Here is a 25,571-nt window from a genome sequence, read left to right on the forward strand (position 1 = left end):
ATATACATGGAAAATGTTTATGACACAAATGGAAAAAAGGAGTATATAAAATGACTGCAGTTATATAAAAACATGCATGTAGACAAAAACTAAAGAGCAAAAATCACAAGCTGTATTTTAAGGTGAACACTGGATGACTATTTTCTTCAGTATACTGGGCAGGAGGTTTAGGAACCTTGCTCACCTCAGCAGCCAATATATTCCACAAGTTAACAAAAGAGAGCATGAATTCAAGTGCTATGAGTTGGGGGTCACCCCAGACACAGGACAGCTGACAGCAACCCCAGCTGACAGGGACAGTCAAACCTATAGGCAGCATCGGCTCTTGCCTTTCCCACCATAGACTGTATTTCCTATCTCACATTTACCACCTTCAACCCAGGAGAAAAAAACAGATTTTACCAGCAATGAGCTCATTAGGTTACAACCATCCCACGAAGTTTGTTCTAAAGAGATTTGGCTAGCATACTCAGTTACATCAAAGGCCAAAAAGGGAGAAACAAATGATGGCGACCAGTTAGGTGAGAGCCCCAGAATGTGGATCAAGAGAGCATCGCTATCACTCACATCTCTGGGCACAAAAGGAGCCCCAACTAAGGAGTTTGGATAATAAATCAGCAGAAACTATGAATCCAGCCAGGAGGGCAGGGGGACTAGTATGAACAGGACTACAGATTTAGGGAAGACCCAGAACTACCACAGATGGAAAATAAAGCAATGTCCACTTTCCTTGGTTGATGTACTCCTCCCTCTATGTTGTTCTCATTACGTTGTTATTTAGATGTGCCACACACTGAAAAATAACAAATTTCTATATGAGCACACTTTTCTTTTTAACTCTAGTATGCTTGGAAGCACATGATGGTCAATTTTTCCCACCATGCTTTTTATTCTCAGCATTATTATGATGTCACTCTCTACTCAATGTGCTCTCTCTCATAATCTGTTTTTACCAAAACGCAATGTTTTATAAACAAATTTATCCTTTATTTTGTACAAAATGGCTCCCGATTACAATAACACTCGTACTTCCAGTTCTCATTTATTCTTCCAGCTTTAGAATGGTGAAAAGGCAAAGTTGCCAAGATTGCAATTGATTCTTTAGGAGTTTACATATGTGAAATCATAGGCCCATGGTTTTGATACTACCAGCAAAATGTCTGAGCTTACTATTCTATATACAAGCACTGAAGTTTCAGTTTTTGTTTTGTTTTAAACATTAACTGTAAGAGGAATTAATGGTCATCTATAGAAGTTTCTGCCTAAAAGCAAAAAATGTGGAAAATTACATCCATAATATTAATGGGTGGATATATACATCCCTCCCTAGACTAAGAAAAAAGAAAAATCTAAGCAAGCATTGTGCTGCTCAGCGCTTTCACATACATTATTTCATTCAGTCCTCACAACACCCGTGTGAAGTAGGCTCTATCATCCCCTTAGACTGATTTAGAAACACAGGAGCCAGTGGTTCAAAGTCTATTCAAAGTTACAACGTTAGAAAGAAGGGCAGTTGGGATTTAAACTGAGTATTTCCATCTCCAAGTTCAGAGCACTTTCCACTAAATCAATATCATTACAATTCCATGAAGTCGATACGTACCACATAAGGGTAGCCTGGTGTTGTTAGAGACAAATGCATGTCCAGTCTGAGATTTGATGTATAAGATCAAAACTTTATTCTACCATCAGTGGAAACTTTCTAGAATAGAGATCTAGGATATCTGAAATGATAAAACCCTTGGGACAGCTACTTCTCATTTTGTCTTCCCATGAAACTCTAAATGGCTGACTTAGGAATGCTCTATATTCCTTATTCCTTTATGCTCCACCTCCACGCCTCCCCCACCCCCACCCCCCTTGTTCTCTTTCTCAATGAAAGCAATTCTTAGAACATTAGTCTGTTTCACTAGAAAACTGGCTCTCTGGCCTTCTGGCAATCACAGCATGGGCACCGTAAGTATACACATAGGCCTCCAGTTTTCTGCTTTGCTATTCATTACCACACCAAACAGAGATCAGGGAAAAGAAGTCAACAAATGACATGGCGATGAGATAGTACCCAGGCCACCCCAGGAAAGTGAAAAAAGTCAGTACTTCCTCTGCCTGCTAACCAGAGGGAAATCTATTCAGGAAATTCAAAGTTCCTGCTAGAGTAGTAACCCCTTTGTAGGTCATAATTAATCACAAAGACCAAAATGAGATGAAACTATCAACTTGACTTTCCAAAGGCAACTCACTCTCCTCTATTCCCAACTGTTTAGATATAAGAGAACAAGTTTAGATTTTTAGACTAAGTGAGTTCCGGTGATTCAGGGTTAAGGAACATCTTGTGGTACAACGCATTCCATTGGGGACTATTAGAAATATGGGTTTATGAAGCCCTATTAAGTCTCTTGGACACAATGCTAACATCGTATCTACGTATCAGGTGCTGTTCCTGTCCCTGCCTCCAGAAATAGACAGCAGAGCACTGGGGGTCCTACCCCTCATCCATAACCCCACACCGACAGAAGTGCCGCCAAAGAGCGAGCCTCAGTGGTAGTCTTTCCTAGGAATCTACCTGAAGTAAGTAGCAGATGCACTTGAGGGTCAAAGTCCTATCATACAGAAGCATGTCTAAGGCTGTGCCATGGAAGTCAGAAGCAGAATTTGGCCAGTGGTAGAAAATGCAGCCAATCTGGATCAGTCAGGCTGACTCATCACCATTCAGGATTTCCTAACATGTACCTCTTTTTCCAAGACTTAAAATTGGCTTGACTTTCACACTGGCTTAGAGGGCAGCACCTTTCCACTTATGATAGTGAGATGATGGAAATTCTGTCCAGTGCAGAAGAGGAGTTCATATGCTGACTACCTGTTTTAACAGACATTACCCAGGGCTTCCCTGGTGGCGCAGTGGTTAAGAATCTGCCTGCCAATGCAAGGGACACGGGTTCGAGCCCTGGCCTGGGAAGATCCCACATGCCTCGGAGCAACTAACCCTGTGCGCCACAACTACTGAGCCTGAGCTCTAGAGCCCACAAGCCACAACTACTGAGCCCATGTGCCACAACCTCTGAAGCCTGCGTGCCTAGAACCCGTGGCTCTGCAACAAGAGAAGCCACCGCAGTGAGAAGCCCACGCACCGCAATGAAGAGTAGCCCCCGCTCACCGCAACTAAAGAAAGCCCGCCCACAGCAACAAAGACCCAACACAGGCAAAAGTAAATAAATAAATAAATTTATTTATTTAAAAGAAAAAAAAAGAGACATTACCCATGTCTTTATACTGATCCTGCTACTTTTCCATACACAATAGACACAATATGTAAAAGTCACAAAATGGGTTTTAAATATAACTGAGGACTACAATACTGGCCAGTTTGGGGCAGCAGTACAGGTGACTGTAATACTGAAGAAACTTCAGTGGGGCTAAATAAGAAAAATAAACTAGAAGAAAAGCTTAATAATGACCACAGTAAGGAAACCCAAAGATCTGAAGAACAAATACATTTTAAGAATGAGTTTAGTCTGGGGTACACTGAAGGCCAAAATACAGACAGTAGCTGGCATTCCTAGAACCTCTGAAATGGTCATACTCTTGGATTAAATATGAATTTCATCATCAGGAACTCACAGAGAAAACATCCAATTACTGGCTACACACAGAAGCTGACTCCTTGGCTCGGGGCTCATCTCTGTCTGGGGAAAAGATCTACCTAACATCAGAGCCTAGACAAGCAAAAGTCAATGCCAAACAGAGTAAATGGGAAGATCAAAGTCACCTCTCGAGTAAGACTCTTGTTGGACCTGAGCAGACAAAAGAGAGGGATGACCAGGGTTCCCCTAGGCACTTAGGAAGAAGAATGGGAGAGAGGGTGGAAGTAGGGGGATGGCAGTAGGAAGCCAAGAGTGAAAATATTTTCTTTCTGCAAGAAGGCATTTGCTGCCTCTTTAGGAAAAAACCCTGTGTCTGATATTCTAGGAAGCTAGGATGTTGGCTATGGGAAACCATTTAAATTTGTTAAAGAAAACTAAAACAATGGTCTGTCCTCTATCAGCAATAAAAATATTTAACAGATACTTAAACAGTACTAAGTGCCAGGCACTCTTCTAAGCAATTTAATCCCCATTACAAAACTGAGGTAAGTATTTTCATTTTACAGATATGGAAACTGAGACACGGGAAGATTCAGTAACTTGCCCAAGGAAATACATCTAACGAACAATAACTAGGACTTAAACTCAGACAGTCATGCATTTGACCACTCTGGTGCCTTACTCCCCAAACAAAGCAAAAACGAAACACTGCAAGAGAAGAAGCCTCTTTATCTTCTGCGAATAGGACCTAGCCACTAATGGCTAAGAGAACAAACTCATTCCAGCAATCTGCCCACTTCCTCAAGGCAGCAGACCCCTGCAGGCTGCAGCCAATGGAGTCACAGGGGATTCCTATGGGAGAGCCTAGAAAGATTCCAAGCTGTGAAAGGAGGAAACCCTTCAAAGGAAAGCAGACAATTAGAGCTTAAATAATGTTTGTTCAATTAAACATTCTAGGAGGTAAATTCAAAAGTTGCCTCTTGAAAAAATGCAGCAGCTAGTTTCTGAAAGGCTCTGAGAAATGAAGATTTCTCAATGCTAATCCACCATTAATAGGTTACTAAACAAAATCCCAAGAATTATTAAAACTTGGGAGTTGAGTGGAATCTTAGAAATTATTTAATCCTTTGTTTGCAGGCCAGAGCAGATAAAGGGATGTGCCCAAAGATGCCAAAGCCAATACACATTCTGAACTCCCATTCCTCCCCTAAGTTCTTTATCTCTACCAATAGGGTAAACAGTCACACAGTTATCCAAGCTAGGAATCCTTTTTCTTAGACCCCCTCATGCCACTTGTGGCTAAGTCCTATATTTCCCTTTCTCAACTATTTTCAAAGGCTTCTTGCTCCTTTAGAATCAAGTCCCAGCTTCTCAAAATAGCATTTAATAGTTCTGCCTCAAGCAACTTTTTGGAGCCCTCATTTTCTAACCCATCCTGTTAACCCAGGCATCCACCTAACTGGATTCTTCTCAGAGCAAAGTACATTACAATGCTTCCATATTTTGTTTATGCTTTTCTCGCTGTCTGGAATGTCACTCTTTCTAGCCATCACCTTCCCTTGACAAGATCTTAACCATCTTTCCATGGCTAGCTCAAATACCCTTTCCACCATGAAATCTTAAAAAAAAAAAAAAAAAAAAAAAAAAAAGACTGTAGGTCATTATAATAGGGCTAGATATCAATGAAAACCAGGGCACCAAAATAGAAGTTATCCATAAGTAACTACTAAATTAGATTCAACTACCAAAATCAACAGCTTCAATTTATCTGAATGATATTCTACCAGGCTTTGTGGTAATCATAATAATCTCAATTACTGAGTATGTTACAGTTTCCAAAGAGCTTTTATCTGCATAATTACATTGAATTCTCCCACAACACACTTGAAAGCTTGACCAGGCTAGTATTGCTATCAACACTCAACCAAAATGGGAAAAGACCCAGAAGTTAAGCGGCTTGGATGAGGACACACAGCTAGTAAATGATAGAACCTAGCTTCTCCACTTCTATTTTAGTGTGCTTTCCACTACATCACATTGACTCCCATGTGAATGGTGGTGGTACTCAGTTTTCTCATTTCTAAACTACCCAACCTTCTCTATTTACCTATGTTAACTGTCCATTTCCCCCAGACAGGGTGATATAGGGACATGTAGGTAAATGGAGGGCTTCAGCAACAGCTCACAAAAAAAGCAGTAAACAATCTTTTAAATGTGATTACTTTCAGAAAAACTGCCCCTAATCTGAGAACCAGCTGCTTAATTCCAGTGCATTTCCCTACGAGCCTATGTTCTCTCAACTCTAATTCAGGTAGGATTTGGAACTGAAGGGAAAGCAGAAACCAAAAGCATCCTTATTCTCACACTGACTGTATAAATTAGCACTGCCAATGTGGCTGGAAAAGCACTTCCCTTACTATTTCACAGTAGTTCTATCTTCCCTGCCCTTCCACAAAATTGTCACTCCACCCTGAGTGTCAGGTTTAAAAATGACAAGAGATGCACACAGTCAAAAGCTAGCAGGAGAAATCTTATGTTTCACATGTGACAGTCCTTTGTTTTCTAAAATCAAGCCTCCCCCCGCCGCAATTGCTTTTAATTATGTTGTATATATAAGAGGTCTAGTATTAAAGATAATTTATGCTAAGAATGCAACCTTTCAAGAGAAGTATCTGGTGAGATCCTACAAGTCCAGTGATTCCTTAGCATCTGGTTAAGAGTATTTCTTTTATTTCTTTAGAGAGGATTTATATATTGCTTTAAAGGACCTCAAGTGCTAAATATCAATGCTAATGGAAAGAAGCAGTATCAGAGACAAATAACAGAAGAAATTATTTTTATTTGACTTTGGTAGAAACTTCCTGTGATGTTATAGGCCAGAGAGTCAGAGATGGGGTTTTCACAGGGTCAGAATTTAATGAGATTAATACTTCTAATGCCAAAAATTTTAGGGATTTGGGGCCCAAAGAAAGAGGCAGCGCCTGAAATGATCTGGCATTTTAAAACCTAAGCTGCCGACAATATGCATATGAGAAAGAGATGCTTGTATTTAAACACAGATAGTTTAGCAACACAACGAACCTTTCTTAGGGAGGGAGATTGTTTTGTTATGTTTTGTTTTTTACTGGAAGGAATAATGTAGTGGGGGAAAAATCATACTAGGACTCAGAAGCCCTGGTCTCTTATCCTCGCTCTGCTACCACCCTGCCATGTGACTTTGGGCATGTCACCTCAGACTTATGTCCACACAAAAATGAGATGAGGTGGAATGATCTTTAACACCCCTTTCCCTATTTTGCACCTTGAATTAGAATAATAAAAGGAGAAAGCATATGAATAAGATGGGATCTCCTAAGAGGTAGGTCTATATCCCATTCTAGCTCTCAAAAGGCTTGTTTCCCATCCTCTGACACTCCAAATATGCAGTACATATTACTATGCAGAACAAAGAGGCCTCCTGGATTTGGGTCCTAAGTGTAGCCTAATGAAAAATGACTGATGCTAATATCTAGCAGAGAAGGAGGGAATATAGAAACACATTACTGTAGAACTTGTTTCCTCATACAGATAGCCACAAAATTAGGCAGGGTTGATGATCAAGGTGTTAAAGTGAAGCATTTTGGAACAGAATATACTACATCTTAATTATTCTGGGCTTCAGAGGTTATTAAACAATCCTCAAGGTTTCCTTAATGTGCTAAGAAGAAAAATGAAGAAACCCAAAACTACCGTTAAGATCAGAAGTCACTTAAAAAGGAACACAGTGTACAGGATTTTACTGGACCATAACCAACACACTTGCTTTGTTGCAAAGAGGTAGTGTGTCAGGAGAGGTCAAAACAGGAAGCATTTAAAAGTCTGCTTACAACACATCATCTGGTTAAACTGTCTTAAACTTACTCACATGTGAATTAGAGATCCAGGGCTAGATTTAGTCATATATAAACAGAAACTCAGAGCAGGTCCTTCCAATGCCTTTTGGCAAACAGGCTACTGTTTTCTCAAGTATTCTGATTAGAAATGAAGAAAATATTAAAAGGCACAAAATTGCATAGAACAAATTCCTGATTGCCTAGGCTATAATCTTGGAAAAGCATGCTTTTAATAGATGTACAAAATATTATCTCCTCACATCTGTAGAGCAGATCACAGTTAAAGAGCTTTCATACTTATTGACTCCCAGGGTCCCTTCTGAAGCATGTATTAATATGGGGAAACTAAGGAAGATGAGAAAGCTCAGTTGAGGAAGGTTAGATAACCTAGTCAAGATCTCATGAGACCTAAGTGGATAGACCAGACCAGAGGCCTTCTCCTAGATACAGGCAAGAAACCATTGTGGACTCTTCAAGAAAAATGATGCCAAAATTACATCCTTTATTTTTAAAAAGGAGATTCTGGCAAAACAGGAGAGGGCCAAATTTATATCCCAAAGTCTTTTATGCCACTTCTACCTAATCTTTTCTCCCATCACAATTGCAAATTATGGTTGGTGAAGTAAGATGTATCAGAGAGTAAGAGATCCATTTTTAAAAGCTTATGGTTTACACGGATCAAACCCACACCCCCTGCAGTGGAAGCCTGGAGTCTTAACCACTGGACCACCAGGGAAGTCCCTGTTTTTCTTTAATTAACAATAATCTTTTGACCTTCCTACAACCTGGTTTCTTGCAAAAACTCCTATGTATCCTGGCTCCTCCCTTACCTCTTCAGGGCAGTCCCTCAGAGTCATCTGAGAGGCTGTCTTCTAGGCTTAAGTCCTCAGCAAGTCCGTCAAATAAAACGTAATTCTCAACTTAAAAAAAAAAAAAAAAAAGCTTATGGTTTAAATAATAACTTCTATCTTTTTAAAGTCTTTTTGGACAGATTTCAGGTAACATGAAAATTAGTTTTTCTTCATCTGATCTATAAGCATTTTCCTCAGATGATGAAGTTCTTTCTTCATGGTCAAGACTATCTCACATTTTTTGGCACTTCACATCAACTAGCACATCATAAACATGGCAAGCAAGATAATTCTTGTTTGACATGATCAGCAATTCTACTCCTAAGTATACACACAAAAGAACTGAAAGCAGGGACTCAAACAGACACTTGTACACCCATGTTCTTAGCAGCATTATTCACAATAGCCAACAGATAGAAACAACCCCAAGTATCCATCAACAGATGAATGCATTTTTTTAAATGTGGTAGACATACAACGAAATATTAGTCAACTATAGAAAGGAATGGAATTCTGTTATTTGACAAAATGGATGAACCTTGAAAACATTATGCTAAGAAAAATAAGCCAGACACAAAAATGACAAATAGTTTATGATTCCACTTACATGAGGTAGCTAGAGTGGAAAAATTCACAGAGATAGAAAATAGAAGTTGCTAATGGATGGGGGGAAGGGGGGATGAGGAGGTATTATTTAAGAGGTTCAGAGATTATTTGGGATGATGATAAAGTTCTGAAGATGGATACTGGGGATGGTTGCACAATATGGTGAATGTACTTAATGCCACTTCAAAATGGCAAACTTTATGTTATGCATATTTCACCCCCCCCCCACACACACACACAGGTATTTGAAATGTGGGATGGCCAAAGGGAACCATCCTATAGAATTGAGAATATATGAAAAGGAGAGAGAAGATGGTAACTGGTGTAACCATAGGTCAACCACTCATTGATTCAATAAACATACACTACTAAGTACCACCTATCTGCCAGGTACTATACTAAGCCTTGAGGATGTAAAATGAATACAACAGACTCCAACATTGTTCCCAGGGACCTCAAGAGTCTAATAGGGCACACAGAAAAGTAAAGAGACAATTACAACAACACCACAACTGGTAATTACTGTGATAGGGATATATTCAAGGTGCGAGGGAACTCATAAAAATTTAATATGAGGGTGGAGGGCATAAAGGATACCTGAAAGAAGTAAACTCTATGCTGCAACTAAAAGAATGTTCTTAAGAGGGCAACAGAGTATTCCAGAATCAGTAACAGCATATTTTAAAACCTAGAGTACTCAGAAGACACGCTGTGTTTGGGGAACTGAAAAGAAGTTCAGGGAGACTGGAAATGGAATGTGAGAGAAGGGTAAATGGCAAGAGAGGTGGCAGAGGAAGAGAGCCAAAAACTTAGAGAATCACTCTGTGAACTGGAATGAGAGGATGAAAAAGGTGGCCAGAAAAGTGGAAAGCCAAGGGAAGCTGGTTTCAAGGAGAAGGCCTGGGCCCAGAATATGGTATTATCTTGGCAAATGTTCCATGTGTATTTTACTGTTGAGCGTAATATTCTATAAATGTCAATTAAATTAGGTTGGTTGATGATGTTCAAAGTCTTCTATATCCTTAATGCTTTTCTCTCTGCTTATCAATTGAGAAAGAGGTAGTAAAATCTAACTATAAATATGAATTATTTTTCTTTGCAATTCTATCAGTTTTTACTTCATGTATTTTGAGGCTCTGATATCAGTGTATAAACATTTATAACTGCTATGTCCTCCTGATTAATTGGTCCCTTTTTATTATTATGAAATGAACTTCTTCATTACTGGCAATATTCTTTGCTCTCAAATCTACTTTGGTAGATATTAATATAGGCTGGACACCTACAAACTGAAAAAAAGATGCATGTGAACTGAGACTGGATTCCACTACTAAAATTAAAATCACTAGACTAATGAAAATGGAAACTAGATAATCAAGTGGTAAGAAATGAGTGAGTGGTGGGGAAAGACCACAGAACTGGACTTCCCTGGTGGCGCAGTGGTTAAGAATCCACCTGCCAATGCAGGGGACATGGGTTTGATCCTTGGTCCAGGAAGATCCCACATGCCGTGGAGCAACTAAGCCCACGCACCACAACTACCATGCCTGTGCTCTAGAGCCTGCGAGCCACAACTACTGAGCCTGCGAGCCACAACTACTGAGCCCATGTGTCACAACTACTGAAGCTCACGTGCCCTAGAGCCCACGCACCACAACTACTGAGCCCACGCGCCACAACTACTGAAGCCCACGCACCCTAGGGCCCATGCTCTGAAACAAGAGAAGCTACCGCAATGAGAAGCCCACACACCGCAACGAAGAGTAGCCCCTGCTCGCCGTGACTAGAGAAAGCCTGTGTGCAGCAACGAAGACCCAACGCAGCCAGAAAGTTAAAAAAAAAAGAAATAAAATTTAAGAATTAAAAAAAAAAAAGAAAAAGACCGACCACAGGAGTGATAGATGATTTTGTGAAGAAACATCCTCACTAGAGAAATTAATCTGGTTAATGATTCAAAGACTTATTAATTTAAAATTTTCATTTAAAATATTTAAAAATTTTTCATTACTCATAAAAAGAACAGACTTAGAATTCTCACTTTATCTTTTTTCTTGATAAGCCTTATTTTTTATAACTTTTAAAAATAAAAGTAGCATATACACATAATTATATTCTGATCGTATGTGCAGAGTTCAGAGTTATCACAAAATAACGATAAATATGTGATTACCACCAAAGTTAAGAAAAATACCATTGATACCCCACCAGAAGTTCCCCTCATACCATTTTACAATTGCTACCCTTCCTTCCTTCCCAAAGATAACCATGACTCTGAATTCTAAAGGTCTTGATTAATTTTTTTGTTTTTGAACTTCAAGTAAATTGAAGCATACAATATGTATTTTTTGGCTGGTTTATTTCACTCAACATAGGTTTGTGGAATTCACCTATGCTTATTACTTTAACCGTAGTTATTTCATATTTATTTATATATAGTATCCTAAGATGTGAATATACCACACTTTATCCATTTTACTATCAATGAGCATTTAGGAGATTTTCACTTTGGGGCTATTAAAAGCAATGCAGCTCTGAATAGCTTTGTACATGCCCTTTGGTGCACAAATACACACATTTCTGTTGAGAACACATTCAGGAACGGAATTCTTAAGTTACAGGGTATACATATGTTAACTTTAGAAGACACTGCTAAGTAGTTTTCCAAAATGATTTAACAATTTATAGTCCCATCAGAAATGGGATTGATCCACATCATTGTAAGATCTTGGTATTAGTGTTATTTTAATATTTAGCCATTATTACAATGTGTAGGATATTATATTGAGGTTGCATTTCCCTGATGAATAATGTTGAGCGTCTTCTAGTATTTTTATTGGCCATGTGGATATCTTCTTTTGTGAAGAGCTTACTCAATCCTCTCATGAATTTTTCTGTTGGATTATCTGCCTCATTTTTATTCATTTGTAGAAGGTTTCTGTATATATTGGACAAGAAACTTTTGACTATTATTTATGTTGAAAATATCTTGTCCACAGACAATAAGCCAACCTAATGAAGTAGTTGTAAGAGACTCTAGGCTACAGGCACTTGTGCCAATAAATGACTGAACTTTATGTTCCCTCTACCAAAACTTTGGCCACTATGAGAATATCCTATGGCTTTCTCACCAACAACTGCCTTTAACTCAAAATGGAAGTTTAAGTCCTCATTTTCAATAAGTGGTCCTATATCCAAAGATAACCTAAGTCTCTGGGCTTAACCACTTGTCTCCTACATCAAAAAAATGGAAGCAAAATGAACAAGAAAACATCTTTCTGATTCCTTTGGATCCCAGAGGGCAGCACCGCTGAGTTTCATTTACATTGGCGGTTATTGGCTTTTGTGAGAGCTGAACTCTTCTGGTAACCTGACGAAAGCTAGGAATGTTCTCTCCTGGAATATCTCATATACCCAACCTTTTGTAAATGATTTCAGGGGCTTATAAACCATGGAAGCCTAAGTTAAGAATTTTTAAATTTATACCCTTTAAAGTATGGAAATAAGAAAAATATATATCAAGTCTCCAATCCAGTCACCTTTTATCAAGGCAAGCTCTCTGGACACTTGATTAAATGCCATCATGTGTTAACAATTCACCATACTTGCTTTGTACATCCTGATCTGAAAAATGGCATCCCCAGGAAGCCTGAATTGTCAAGGCCATCCTCTTAACAACTCTGGAATCAAAGTCTCTGCTGACTTTGCTATCCATGGTATTTACCTGTGGTTCAAGTTAAGGCCTGTTCCAGGTGAGCCAAGCCATAGCCAACCCACTGCTGAATGATGAGGGACTTGCTGGTTCAACCCTTACCTGTTGCTATGCTTGGACTTTTCTCGGTCCTTCTCCTTGTCCTTCTTGTGTTCTTTGTGCCGGTGTTCTCGATCTTTATGTTTATCTTTGTGTTTATGAGAATCTGTAACCATAAGAGATGAGTCAGTAAAGAGCAGTCATGAGCTATCTCCTGCCCACTTACCTTGACAAGCTGGTCAAGAAGCACAATGACAGGATTTAAATGGCATGGTAGCCATAACAGCACATTCCATTGGAGGGAAAGATTTCACAAAGCAGCCCAGACAAGGCATCCCATTACCCTGCCTCTAAAACCAAGATGTGTTACAAATAAGCAGGAAGGGGAGGGGAGTCAATTCTACCATAAAAGGAAGCAACAGTTTGGTATTCTTCTCGTAGATCAGGTACTATGAAGACTAAGCCATAAATGATTCGAAGGGATAAATCTTGAACACTGACTTTCAAGATCAGATGGTTATCTATGTAACTTCTGGAAAATTCAAACCTTAAGAGATACCTGTTTTTTAAATCACCTTTAATGAAGTATAATTTCTATACAGTAAGATATACAATTTCAAAGATAAAGTGTGATAAGTCTAGCAAACATATGCACAGATATAATCCCCACCACAATCAAAATTTAGAATAATTCCATCATCCCCAGAAGTCTCCCTTGTGCCCATTCCCAGTCAATCCCCATTTTCCATCACCAGCCCAAAGCAACCACTGATCTGCTAGCACAATGAATTAGATTTGTCTACATTTCTAGTTTCATATGAATGAAATTACAGAATTTACTCTTTTGTGTCTGACTTCTTATGCTTAGCAAAATTTTTTTTACATTCAACCATGTTGCTGGATGTATCAGTAATTGGTTAGATTTTTATTAGAATGGTATCCCATTGTGTGGATACACTGCAATTTATTTATCCAATCACCTGTTGATGGACATTTGAGTTCTTTTCAGGCATTGGTTTTTACGAATAAATCTGTTACGAACTTTCATATACACGTCTTTGTGTAGATGTGTTTTCATTTCTCTTGGGTACATACTTAATAGTGAAGTTATAGGGTCATACGGTAAGTATATGTTTAACCTGATAGGAAACTGCCAAACTGTATTCCCAAGTGATTGTATCATTACACATTCCCACCAACAATGGATTAGAGTTCCAACTGCTACAAATTCTCACCAATACTTAGTATTATCAGTCTCTAATTTTAGCCATTCTAGCAGGTATGTAGTGGTATCTCACTGTGGTGCTTTTTTTTTTAAATAAATAATTTATTTATTTTTGGCTGCGTTGGGTCTTCATTGCTGTGCGCAGGCTTTCTCTAGTTGCAATGAGCGGGGGCTACTCTTCATTGTGGTGTGCAGGCTTCTCATTGCAGTGGCTTCTCTTGTTGCAGAGCATGGGCTCTAGGCGCGCGGGCTTCAGTAGTTGTGGCACGCAGTCCCAGTAGTTGTGGCTCATGGGCTCTAGAGTGCAGGCTCAGTAGTTGTGGTGCACGGGTTTAGTTGTTCTGTGGCATGTGGGATCTTCCTGGGCCAGGGCTCGAACCCGTGTCCCCTGCATCGGCAGGCGGATTCGTAACCACTGCGCCACCAGTGAAGTCCCTCTCACTGTGGTTTTAATCCAGTTTCCCGATTAAATGATGGGCAACTTTTCATGTGCAGACTGGCCACTCATATATCTCCTTCAGTAAAGTATCTCTTCAAATCCTTCCCCCACTTAAAAAAATTTGTCTTATTCCTAAGTTGTAAGAGTTCTTTATACATTATCCATTACAAATTTTTGGTTAGACATGTGTATTGTGAATATTCTTTTTTTCTAGGAGCTTTACAGAGGTAAGGGACAGGGAACATTTTTTTCATCTATAAAGATGTCTAGTTGTTCTAGCACCATTTCTTGAAAAGACTGCCTTTTCTCCATTGAATTGCCTTAGGCCTCTTTACTGGAAATGAAATGACCACATCGATCTGTTTCTGGACCCCATTTTATCCTACACACACACACACTATCTTGACTACTAAAGCTTCACAGTAGAGCTTTTTTCCATAGTAAGTTTTGATATCAGGTAATACAAGTACTTTAACTTTGTTCTTTTTCAAAATTGTTTTGGCTATTCTGTCTTCTGTATTTCCATATAAATTTTAGATTCAGTTGGTTGATTTCTTTAAAAAAAAAAAAAAAAGCCAGCTGGGAGTTTGTGTTCATAGGACAATTTGGAGAGATGTGACATCAAAACATTACTGTGGGGCTTCCCTCGTGGTACAGTGGTTGAGAGTCCGCCTGCCAATGCAGGGGACACGGGTTCGTGCCCCGGTCCGGGAAGATCCCACATGCCGCGGAGCGGCTGGGCCCGCGAGCCATGGCCGCTGAGCCTGCGCGTCCGGAGCCTGTGCTCCGCAACGGGAGAGGCCACAACAGTGAGAGGCCCGCGTACCGCAAAAAAAAAAATACTGTGTCTTTGCATCCACGAACATGGTATCTCTCTCCACTTTTTTAAGTTAGTGACTCTCAAATTTTAGTGTATCAGAATTAACCCAAGGGCATATTAAAAATGCAGCTCACTGGGGACACGTGACCCCAATGTTGAATATGAATCAATTAGAAGTTTATGTATCCAACACATGTGGTAGTTTTAAAATATGTCCAACAGATTCTTTGATACTCTTCCTTTCAAGGTGTGGCCTAATTTCCTTCTCCTTAAATATGGGCTGGACTTAGTGACTCACTCCTAAAAACAGGATAAAGTGGAAATGTCAGTGTGCAATTTCTAACACCAGGTCATAAAAGGCACTGGATCTTTCTCCTTGCCCTGGAGGAATCCAGTTGCCATACTGTTAGGACATCCAAGCAGCCCTATGGAGAGGCCCATGTGGTGAGGAACTGAAACTTCCCGACAATAGCTACGCGAATGAACCACCTTGGAAGTGGGTCCTCAATTAAGCCTTCAGATGACCGCAGTCTCAGACTCTGAGCCAAAACCACCCAGCTAAGCTGTTCCTGGATTCCTGGTTCACACAAACTGTGTAAGACAAATGTTTGTTATTTTAAGCCATTAAATTTTGAGATAACATGTTTAATAGCAATAGATAACTAACAATAATGTATAGGCAATGTGTGTGTTCACACTACTCCTGGCTCACAGCAAAAAAAGAAGCCACATTTGGCACAATCCATTAAGTATCTATTCTGTGCCAGGCCCTAGGGAAACAGAAATTTGCATGACCGTACACCTAGCTGTAAGAAATTCTCATCCCACAGAGATGGGAAAATAAAATCATATGGTGTCAGAAATAGGACTTGAACCCAATCTTCCATGTAGCATAAAGAACCCTCCAATTTCTGAAAATCTCAAGTCTACAATTTTAAAATGCTGAGTCAATCTGATACAAAGTTGGTGGCCCCTGTTCACTTGACAATAATTAATACCCTCATTACTTCTATGCCCAACTAGCACTTACGGTTAAAACCACAATAATGACAAAACATGCCACCAGCACTACAACCTGGAATGAAGTCTGTGTTGTTTGATTTTGTTTACAGGCCAGATTTAGCAAACAAGAAACAGAACATTAGGATCTGCTATTATGGCACAAGCATATGGCAGGGACATAATATATTAAAAAAAAAATTACTCTGTGTATAATTCAACAAACACAGAAACATGTCCAAAAAGACTAGAAGATAGACACCAAATGTTAAAAGTAGTTTGGGTGGTAAATTTATAAGCAGTTTGAGTTTCTGTGTGTATACTTTGCCTTGTTTTCCAATTTTTTCCCGATGAGTCACTTTTATAATAAAATAAAGAAGTTATTTTTTAAAATTACCCAGCTTAAAAAATTTATTTTGACCAGTACTGGTGTACACAAGGAAAACATATTATTAGCTCACTAAAAAGCACTAAATTTAAAGAAAAAGAAAACTAAGTAAAAGTTGAAAATAATTCCAGGTAGGTTTTAGATAACCAGTCTGCCCAAAACGTTGTTTTAAGTGCACAAAACCTTAGAATCAATTTTGAAAGCCAGGTCCCCAATTCTTTCAATTGCTAATCTAAAAACATAAAACCAAAATGTCTGAAACTTAAAGAAACTTAAAGAAAGAAACTTAAAGTTGTAGCTGAAAATCCCACTAGTGCAAGTAAGACCTAGGTCAAAGATCTGAAACCCAAGTGCCCCTAATTTTAAAAGTTATTACATGTCTCCTGTATGCTCAAATTGTGCTATGTGTGCTGTGACAGGTACCAAAAAGAATAATATGTAACAACTTCTTCAAATATCTGAATAGCTATAGTATAGTTCCACATGGCAGCCTGGGCCTTCTGAGGAGAAATGACAGGGAGGCAAAATGGAATGAGGCATCTCATGAACACCAAAGTGTGTAAACAAGCTAAATTACCAACTGACAGGGAAACCACCATAGAGATGATCTGCACTATGTAAACTGACAGATAAATAACCTTTAAAGATGCATACGCAAGTACTTCCAGGTGAAGGATGTCTGCAATTAGCTTTAAAATACTCTCAGGCAAAAAAAAAAAAAAAAATTGGAGCAATATGGGAATAGAGAAAACAAGATTGGCAAGAGGTTGATAGTTATTGAAGTAAGCAGATAAGATACGTGGGAGTTCACTATACTACTCTCTACCTAAATATGCTTGAAACTTTTCATAATAGAAAGTTAAACACTATCTTTAAGCTTCGTCCCTTTCAATCCCTTATTTTTTCTTCTTATATAGAGTACAGCAAGGAGAAGACCAGCCTAGTTCAAGAGAGGATTTGTGTTAAGGAGCAGTAAGAGATAAAGTCTGATAGATGAAATTAACCCAAGTCAGGGTGTCCTACTCTCAGGATGACAAGGAGCTACTTCAAGCAGAAAAGGAACAAAATAAAAGCCATACTTAAGGAGGATTAATTGAAGGGCAGTGTGGGTAGAAGGTAAAAGCAAAATAACTAGCTAGTGTTTTTGAAGCAATCTAGAAAAATGTGATAACAAAGGGATTGAGAAGAAAGGAGAAAACATAAAAGCATGTTGAAAATGAGGAAGTAGAATCCAGTTCCAGGAACTCACTGGTATGTGTAATCAATAAATGCAGGGGAAGAGTCAAAGAAGACTCAAAGACTTTAAGTCGAGGTGACGAGAACAAGGTGCCTTGGAAGAAGACACAGGAAAGCTGTGCAGAACAAAAACGAAGAGAACAAAAAGAGTGAAGAAATGATGAAACTAACTGAAGTCATATTGTATTTAAGGTAACACTGGGAAATCTAAAGATGCTGGTCAGAAGAGATGCCGATAAGGGCACAATAATCTACATCCCCAAAGTGAAAATGTAGACAGCATACTAATGGACTTGAATATTACTTTTAGTACATACTCTTTCCCTTATCTGGAATTCATCTAAGAATAGATATTGTTAAAATGTTTTGGAGAAAGGATCTTGCCACTTCAAGCATCTGTTAAATGCAAAAAGAATTGTTTTGAACTTGACTGGAGATTAGAAATGAAAGGTGTAAACCACCGTATATTAAGTCACCAGAAAACCCCATTCATTGTGAATTCTGGTCACCCAATAACCTCTTGATGACAGGTGTTTCAAACCCTAGCCTTCAAAAATTCAAGATAAAGACATGGGAGGAAGATCGATCCCTGAAATAAGGCAGCCTTGAGAAGATGTTAACAACTAATTCCTTTCACTCTAACTTAACTAGAGTTACTCCCTAAGAATAGGTATGTCAATGAACAGAGAGAGAGAACAGGAATCAACATTTTCTGTTATTGTCACCTAAGATGTTCCTTGAGGTTAACAAAGATTTTAAGTAAAGAGACTTCCAAATGACAAAAGAGGTAAGTATCTGTGTCTTCTCAGATTGCAGGAATAATTAAGATATGAACCCAAACAGCCATCGGCAAGCAAGAGAAAAGGGGCACTAATATAGGTGCTGAACCATGCTAGAGTACTTACACTGTCTCATTCAATTTTCTTACTACTCTTACGATAAGGAAATATTCCCAATTTCACACAAGAGTAATAGTTATCCCTTTCTAAGGGTGCATTCTGCACAAGGTAGTATGCTTTATGTATTACCTCTAGTTTTCACAACTCTGGGCAGTACTGATTTCACCAAATCTAATACACATTTTTGCCTCTTAAGACATCTCTGAAAAGGTGCATATGGTTCGTATAGAGGGGGAATTTGGCAATATCCAGCAGAACTAACGCACATACTCTGTTTTAACCCAGCAATCCATATCTAGGAATTTAGCCTGAATATATATTTTAAAAGCAGAAAATTTATGCTGGTCTATGTATATGTGAAGGCAGAGAAAATTAGGTCATCAGAGAAGAAATCTTAATTTTAGACTTGCTAAAATGGATTAAAATTCCTTTCCTATCTCCAAAAATCTCGGATGTCAAATGATTGACCTTAAAGCAACAGTGTTTGTATTGCATCATGATGCTCCTATATTTAAAAAGGTAACAGACATTTTTCTAAATGTCTACACATGAAACACATGGGTGTCATTACCTCTGTCTCTTACACCATGGTAGAATTTTCTACTTTTCTGCCCTGTTATTTTTTAGAAAGGGTAGTAAGGCAGTAGGATTATGAGCATTTTGAAACAAGTCTTAAGAGTAAAAATAATGAATCTGGGTTACCTGCCTCCTTTGTTTCCAAGTGAAAAGTAATATAATGAGGAGAAACAATCTGATTCCACCGGAGAACAGAAATAAAGAGCCTGGATCCAACAGGGCAATGAGGCATTAACACAGACTTCCTGGAGGAGGCAGTATTTGAACTAAGTCTTGCTAAAGGCTAAGAGGGAGTTAGCAAGGTAGAGGGAATTCCCTCTCTAGAGGGAATTCTTGGCAGATGAGCCATGAAAGTCAACTACCTATTATTACTATCATTATTGTTGTTGTTGTTGTTATTACTGAGAAATGTATCTTCTCATGATTGAGCAAAATTAAGTGTGATGTACTTCCTGCCAGCTAGGAAATGGTAGAGTTGATTCTTGTCAGGGCATACAAGAAAATAAAATCCCAGAGTTATATTTAATTTGCTTTTCTAAACCATGTGTCCCAAAAGCAGTTTCTTAAAAAAGATATAGATACACTTCTACTGCTTGTAGCTTTAGAGTCCCAATCCTCTGCTTAGACAGAAGAGAAACAAAACACCTAGGAATAAGAAACTTCAGTATCAACTAAATCCAGCAAAATTTGATCCAACTGTTATAAAGTACCTGAAAGCTGGCCTAATCCCAGGATGACAATGAAGCTGCAGGTTTGGAAACCAGTCCAGAACCGGCCCCAAGTAGCCAAATCAGTATCACGGTGTAAGATGAAGAGTTCACTCCTCACAGGGAAACCAGACACATATACAAATTATATGAAAAAGGAAGCCAAGTCCATAAAACACTTTGTTAAATATGTTCAAGAATGGGAAGTCCCCGGCAGTCCAGTGGTTAAGACTCCACGCTTTCACTGCTGAGGGCTCAGGTTCAATCCCTGGTCAGGGAACTAATATCCCACAAGTCACTCGGCAGGGCCAGAGAAAAAAGAAAAAAAGTTCAAGAACGATGCCGTTAGAACAAAAGATCATAGTTAAACCCTAATGACGATTAGAGACATAACAGACAAGCACAGAAGGTTGGAAACAACCTCTGAAGGAAGCAGACTGGTTCAATAGAGTGAAAAAGATCCAATTCAAATCTTGTTCTACCACTGACTGTATGACCTTGGGTAAAAGTCACTTAACTACTGGGTCTATAAGAAGGCAGCATAGGTTAGTGATTAAGAGCTTCAAATCTGTTCATCATTGACTTGATACCTGTAATCTCAGTAAACTCACCTCTCTTATAGATGAAGAAATTGGGGCTCAGAAAATTTAAGTGACCGGAAAAAATTTTAACTTCAAAAGTCAATCAGATTCTTTGTGTATGGTTGTAATAGAATTCCTGGCTAATCTTCACAAAATTCCAAACATGTTCACAACTGTCAATAAGGTACAATTGTTACTGACCCCTCTTCATGATTAATTTACATCAAACTGAAATAAGCCTACCCAATCATTCCAAATAACTTAGGGTTCAGGTTTTATACATGCATTTAAGGTGGCAACCATGCCCATTCACCTTGCCTGACCAGCGAACGATAAATAAAAGGCTGTCTGATTTTCTTTCCTGGATGCAGCTTACGAAGAAAGAAGTAAAATTTTGGCCTGATCTAACAATCCTGTACCCAGAAGCCTAAAATACCTACTGGTTTTAAGGGATACACTGCTAAACCAGTTAACACCCCCAGGTAGAAATATTTGCATGAGTTTAGTGGTTATCAGCAGGTGGCTAACAGTGTTACCAAGCTTATTACAAGCTACATGGTGACTTAGGTAGCTGCATTAAGTCACTAATGCAACTACAATTCAACCCAAGCACAAACATTTACATTTTGTTAAGAGAGAAAAGGCAAAGATTTCTGACCATTTTATCAACTACTCCATGATCTTTAAGGATTTTACCACTCCAACCTTCTTCTAAATGATTAGGGTAATCAGATCAGAGCAGGAGAGTCCTTTGCTTCCTTATAAACAAAAGCAGAGACTTTTCTGGTATAAAGAAGGGTTCTTTGCCAAGCTTTGAGGGAGACCTCTTTACACTGACTTCTGACAACAGGTTTTGAGACTTAAAGCAGTAGCTGTAAAATATCATGTGCTCTTCCTTCAAAGATAGTCAAGTGTGTGGAGGATGGGGGTGGGGAATAGTTATTCAACCAAAAGATGCCTTCCCCAAAGAGGCCCTCAAACAACATTGTCAAAGATAATCTCTGCTCATCTCTGACACACAGATATATAGCCAGTGCCTTAGGAAAGTGGACAGTGGAACGATTTGGGTGAAAACAGTGGGTGAAAAGATTAATTTTCTAGGGACTTCCCTGGTGATCCAGTGGGTAAGAATCTGTGCTTCCAATGAAGGGGGCCCAGGTTCGATCCCTGGTCAGGGACCTCGATCCCACATGCATGCCACAACTAAGAAGCCTGCATGCCACAACTAAAGATCCTGCGTGCCACAACTAAGACCCAGCACATTAAAAAAAAAGAAATTAAATATTAAAAAAAATATTAAAAAAAAAGAAATTAATTTTCTAAAGAAGATATTCATCACCTGCTCATTTATTAAATCACTTCTATTGGGATAAATCCTTGTATCTTCTCCTTCCTCCCTGACCTTTAAACCCATGGATACCGCATCCCCAGAAGCTGGAGTTTTAACAAAATCCCCATTTCTACTTAACACTCTACATCCAGTATGTTCTAACACTTTGAGACTGTTTTTGTCTAGGACAGACAACAAGCTGGTCTCAATGATAAAGACTGGCATCCGGAGTGTGGTCAGTATCAGGGGTGTGCAAGAATCTCCTCAGGAACTTAATGCCAAACTAAAAGCAGTCACGAAGACTGAGAGCCTGTCACTGAAAGGGGGATGGGTTGACGGGGTGAGAGAACTCTACCCTTCCTTCTCTCCCCACACAGCTGCCTAAATTCAGACTTTATCAATGTTGATCTAGTTTCAATCCAGGAAATCCAGTCTGTGATCCATCTTAATGGGTGGCTGATTTCAATTTGCAGCCCATGGAAGAGTCCTTATCACTGTTTTACAGTGATTCTCAGACAACATTTCTAAAATTCCAGTGCATAGTTAATAGCCTTTCAAAGTATGCAAGACAGAGGCTGTTATGGCTAAAAGTTCAAAGAGCTCCGGAATTTAAAAGAAAAATGTTGGGAGGATTCAGCTCTAAAGAAAGACACTAGTAATATTTCCAATTTTTAAAGTCCAAATTATCATTTTTTCTCCCCAAATGTGTATTGTATATAAACGAGACCTTTTGTCATGAACTGACTTGTTCATTATTGAAACTAATGGGGTTTCCTCATTAGGGACCTAGTACTCTCAAGCTAATAACACAAAAAACTCCAGGGAGAAAATGCAGATGTAAGTATTTCTTCTTCTCTCCTTAAAGAAGCTGGGGTTCACAATATTCATTCATTCAAATATTTACTGAGTACCAACTCTGTGTCAGGCATTGTTCTAGGTGTGGCAAAACAGTACCAAGTCTCTGGTCTCATGAAGTCCCATAATAAGCATCATAATCACCCCAACCCAGCAGCTGTTAAATGAGTAACTCTTGAAAGGGAGGGGGAAAAAAGGGTCTCCATAAGGGTCTCCCAAGTTTCCCTGGACTTGGCCCCATGAAGTTCCAGAATCAGACTTCAATACTGCAGCTGGAAGGTACCTTCATAAGAAGTGATAGATGCCAAGTCAAAGAAAGGGCCAAACAATCAGATGAAGGTTGCCAAATATTTTGCAAAGTACTTAAGTTTTTCTCCTCAATGTTCAATACTTGGTAAAATTTCATCATCAGAAACTTAGTAGTATAATGCATTAAAAGACTAAGAGTTGCTCAAAGATAGCAGTCTAGCATTTTCCATTTTGTTTTTACCAGCTCTGCAACACAATCTCAAATTCTAAAACCAATCACAACATCTTCCCAAGTGTCTATATGCTTAGAAGAAATGCCACAAACTGACTTAAAAACACCTAAGTGGACCTATCTTCGTTCTTAAACATCAGCAATTCTGTAAGATTAGTGGCCAGATGTTGTTCCATGTCCTTGCCTTGGAAAAGACACACCATGAAGCAGCCAACTGGTGTGCTTTAGGCCTCAATCTCATACAAAAAAGGGTTAAATGGTCATAGGATGTTTTCTCTTCCAGTCCACTTCCTCATTTAAATTGGACTCCTTTTATGCTTTTACAACACTACAATTACCTTAATCTGTCTTTTCAGTCCCTTCCTGTCTATGCACCCTATTTTAACTTGTTTTATAACCTTCTCTCCCACCCTACTCCTCCCATTATGCTCCTTAAATTCAAGTTCATCTTCCTCTCTTCCTCTGGCTCTTATTCCCAGGGACCAACTGATTACATTAAAAATAAAAAAAACATGCAATGTCATGACGGGGTCCTAGGTAATTTATTTCTCTACTCTGGTCTCAAGTTTTCTAGTCTGTAAAATGACCTCTACTGATCTCTTACACTTACAGTCCGAAGAATTCTATGATCTTTAAAAATTGTTTTAGTTCAAACAAATTAGGATAAAAAGAAAAAAATCTAAATGCTTAAAAAATCTCTTTTAAGAGCAGTGGTTCTCAAACTTTCCTATGTGTGAGACCTGGGAATAAGATCATCCTCAGATATGTGTATTTTAACACAAGCTCTCCAGGTGACTATAATCTATAATCACATTTTGAAAAACCCTGCTCTGTCATGTCTTGGTCCTTTGAGCAGTGATTAATACCAAGTACCAGCCACCTACAATAATGGACATGCTACCGATTTTATTTTCAGTTTCTACTTCAACTGGGTCTCTCTGTTCCTTTAAAAGGCAGGCACAAGGTGCTTGCTGAGTCAGTCCCTGGGGATTTTTTTAAATTTACAGCTGAGTATACTGAGGCTCTACAACTGAGGAAGAAAGAGGTTTTCACCTGCTACTTTCCCAGCCCCTATTTGAAAGGAAGAAGGAAGAGCTACATTAGGGGTGACACAGCTACCCCAACTTAGATAAGGAGTAGGGTAGTCAGGTGCTTTAGAATAGAAATTTCCTTTGTTGTTTGGACATCGGGCACAGACGTGCTTAGAGATAGAGGTAACTTGAGTCCTGCCACTGGGACTCAGTTGAGAAGATGAATGACTAGAAAAAAGATAGAATAAGACTTAATGAAGCTGCAAGCTCACAGTAAACTTTTGACACTTGGCTTATACAGATTCCTCTGGAAGCCAGAGGCTACCAAGTTTTATGAAAAGAGTCCCGTGAGCTTCCTGTGATACATACAAGTGTGAATCAGCAAGGTAAGCATCTGGCACTACTCACCAAGCCAGGGGTCAGCAAAATTTTTCTCTAAGGGGACAGGTAATAAATAGTTTTAGGCTTTGTGGCCCATTCAATCTCTGTTGCAGATACTCAGCTCTGCCACCGTAGCACAAAAGCAGCCACAGATTATATGTAAATGAATGAGCATGGCTGCATTCCAATAAAATTTTATTTATGGACACTGGAATTTGCATTTCATATAATCTTCCTGTGTCATGAAATAATATTCTTTTTTTAAATTGAAGTATAACTGCCATAACATTATATTAGTTTCAGGTGTATTTAATAATTTTTTCCCCAACCAGTAAAAAAATATAAACACCATGGGCCATACAAAAGAAGGCACAGTTTTCAGAACTCTGCAATTACTTAACAGTGACTAGAAACTATCCCCAATGCCCCCGTAGAGAGAGCGGTGCCATTCTGAAGCTCGGTGTGTAAATGAATATCCTCCTTGCTTTACCTAAGGCTTTCCCCTAAATGATATCCATGCTCAGCCTGGTTCCCTCTTCTCTCCTCCTTTCAAACAGCCCGTGAATGGCCATGCTTGATTTAAAAGTGGTTAAAATCTACTTGCTCTACAAAACTAGACAGAGTCAGTCACACGAATGAGAACTCTGAAGGGGAGGCCAAGGCTGAGCCCACTGCTAATTCTGCTTCTTAAGCAGCAAGTTAGTTAAATTTGTTATTTATCCCCCTTGAAGTGGTAACAACATCACACTTGTTCACACTCCTAACCACCTCCAATGAAACTCCTTAGTATATAAGCAGACTTCAGAGATCCTTCTAAAATAAGGGGGTTGGGGGGGCGGGGTCTAGTAAATCCCTGGTTAACAAAAAGATCCTTTTTCTTGAGTACTCAGATAAACAGAAGTTTTACTGATTTTTGGAGTAACTGGCTCCAAGCACAAGGTGAACTGCTTAAAAATAAATTATCC

The 25,571-nt window shown here is 39.0% G+C and overlaps 1 protein-coding gene across 1 annotated transcript in view; it reads right to left on the reverse strand.

Moving 5' to 3' along the window:
• TOP1 (DNA topoisomerase I) overlaps positions 1–25,571 on the reverse strand; it is an 85,639-nt gene that overhangs the window by 42,720 nt on the left and 17,348 nt on the right. The window contains exon 3 of the mRNA XM_060032938.1: positions 12,722–12,824. Within this exon, the coding sequence (XP_059888921.1) occupies positions 12,722–12,824 (103 nt within the window). The remainder of the gene's footprint in view (positions 1–12,721; positions 12,825–25,571) is intronic.

Source organism: Delphinus delphis, chromosome 15 (genome assembly GCF_949987515.2).
Source record: "Delphinus delphis chromosome 15, mDelDel1.2, whole genome shotgun sequence".
Taxonomy (NCBI): Eukaryota; Metazoa; Chordata; class Mammalia; order Artiodactyla; family Delphinidae; genus Delphinus; species Delphinus delphis.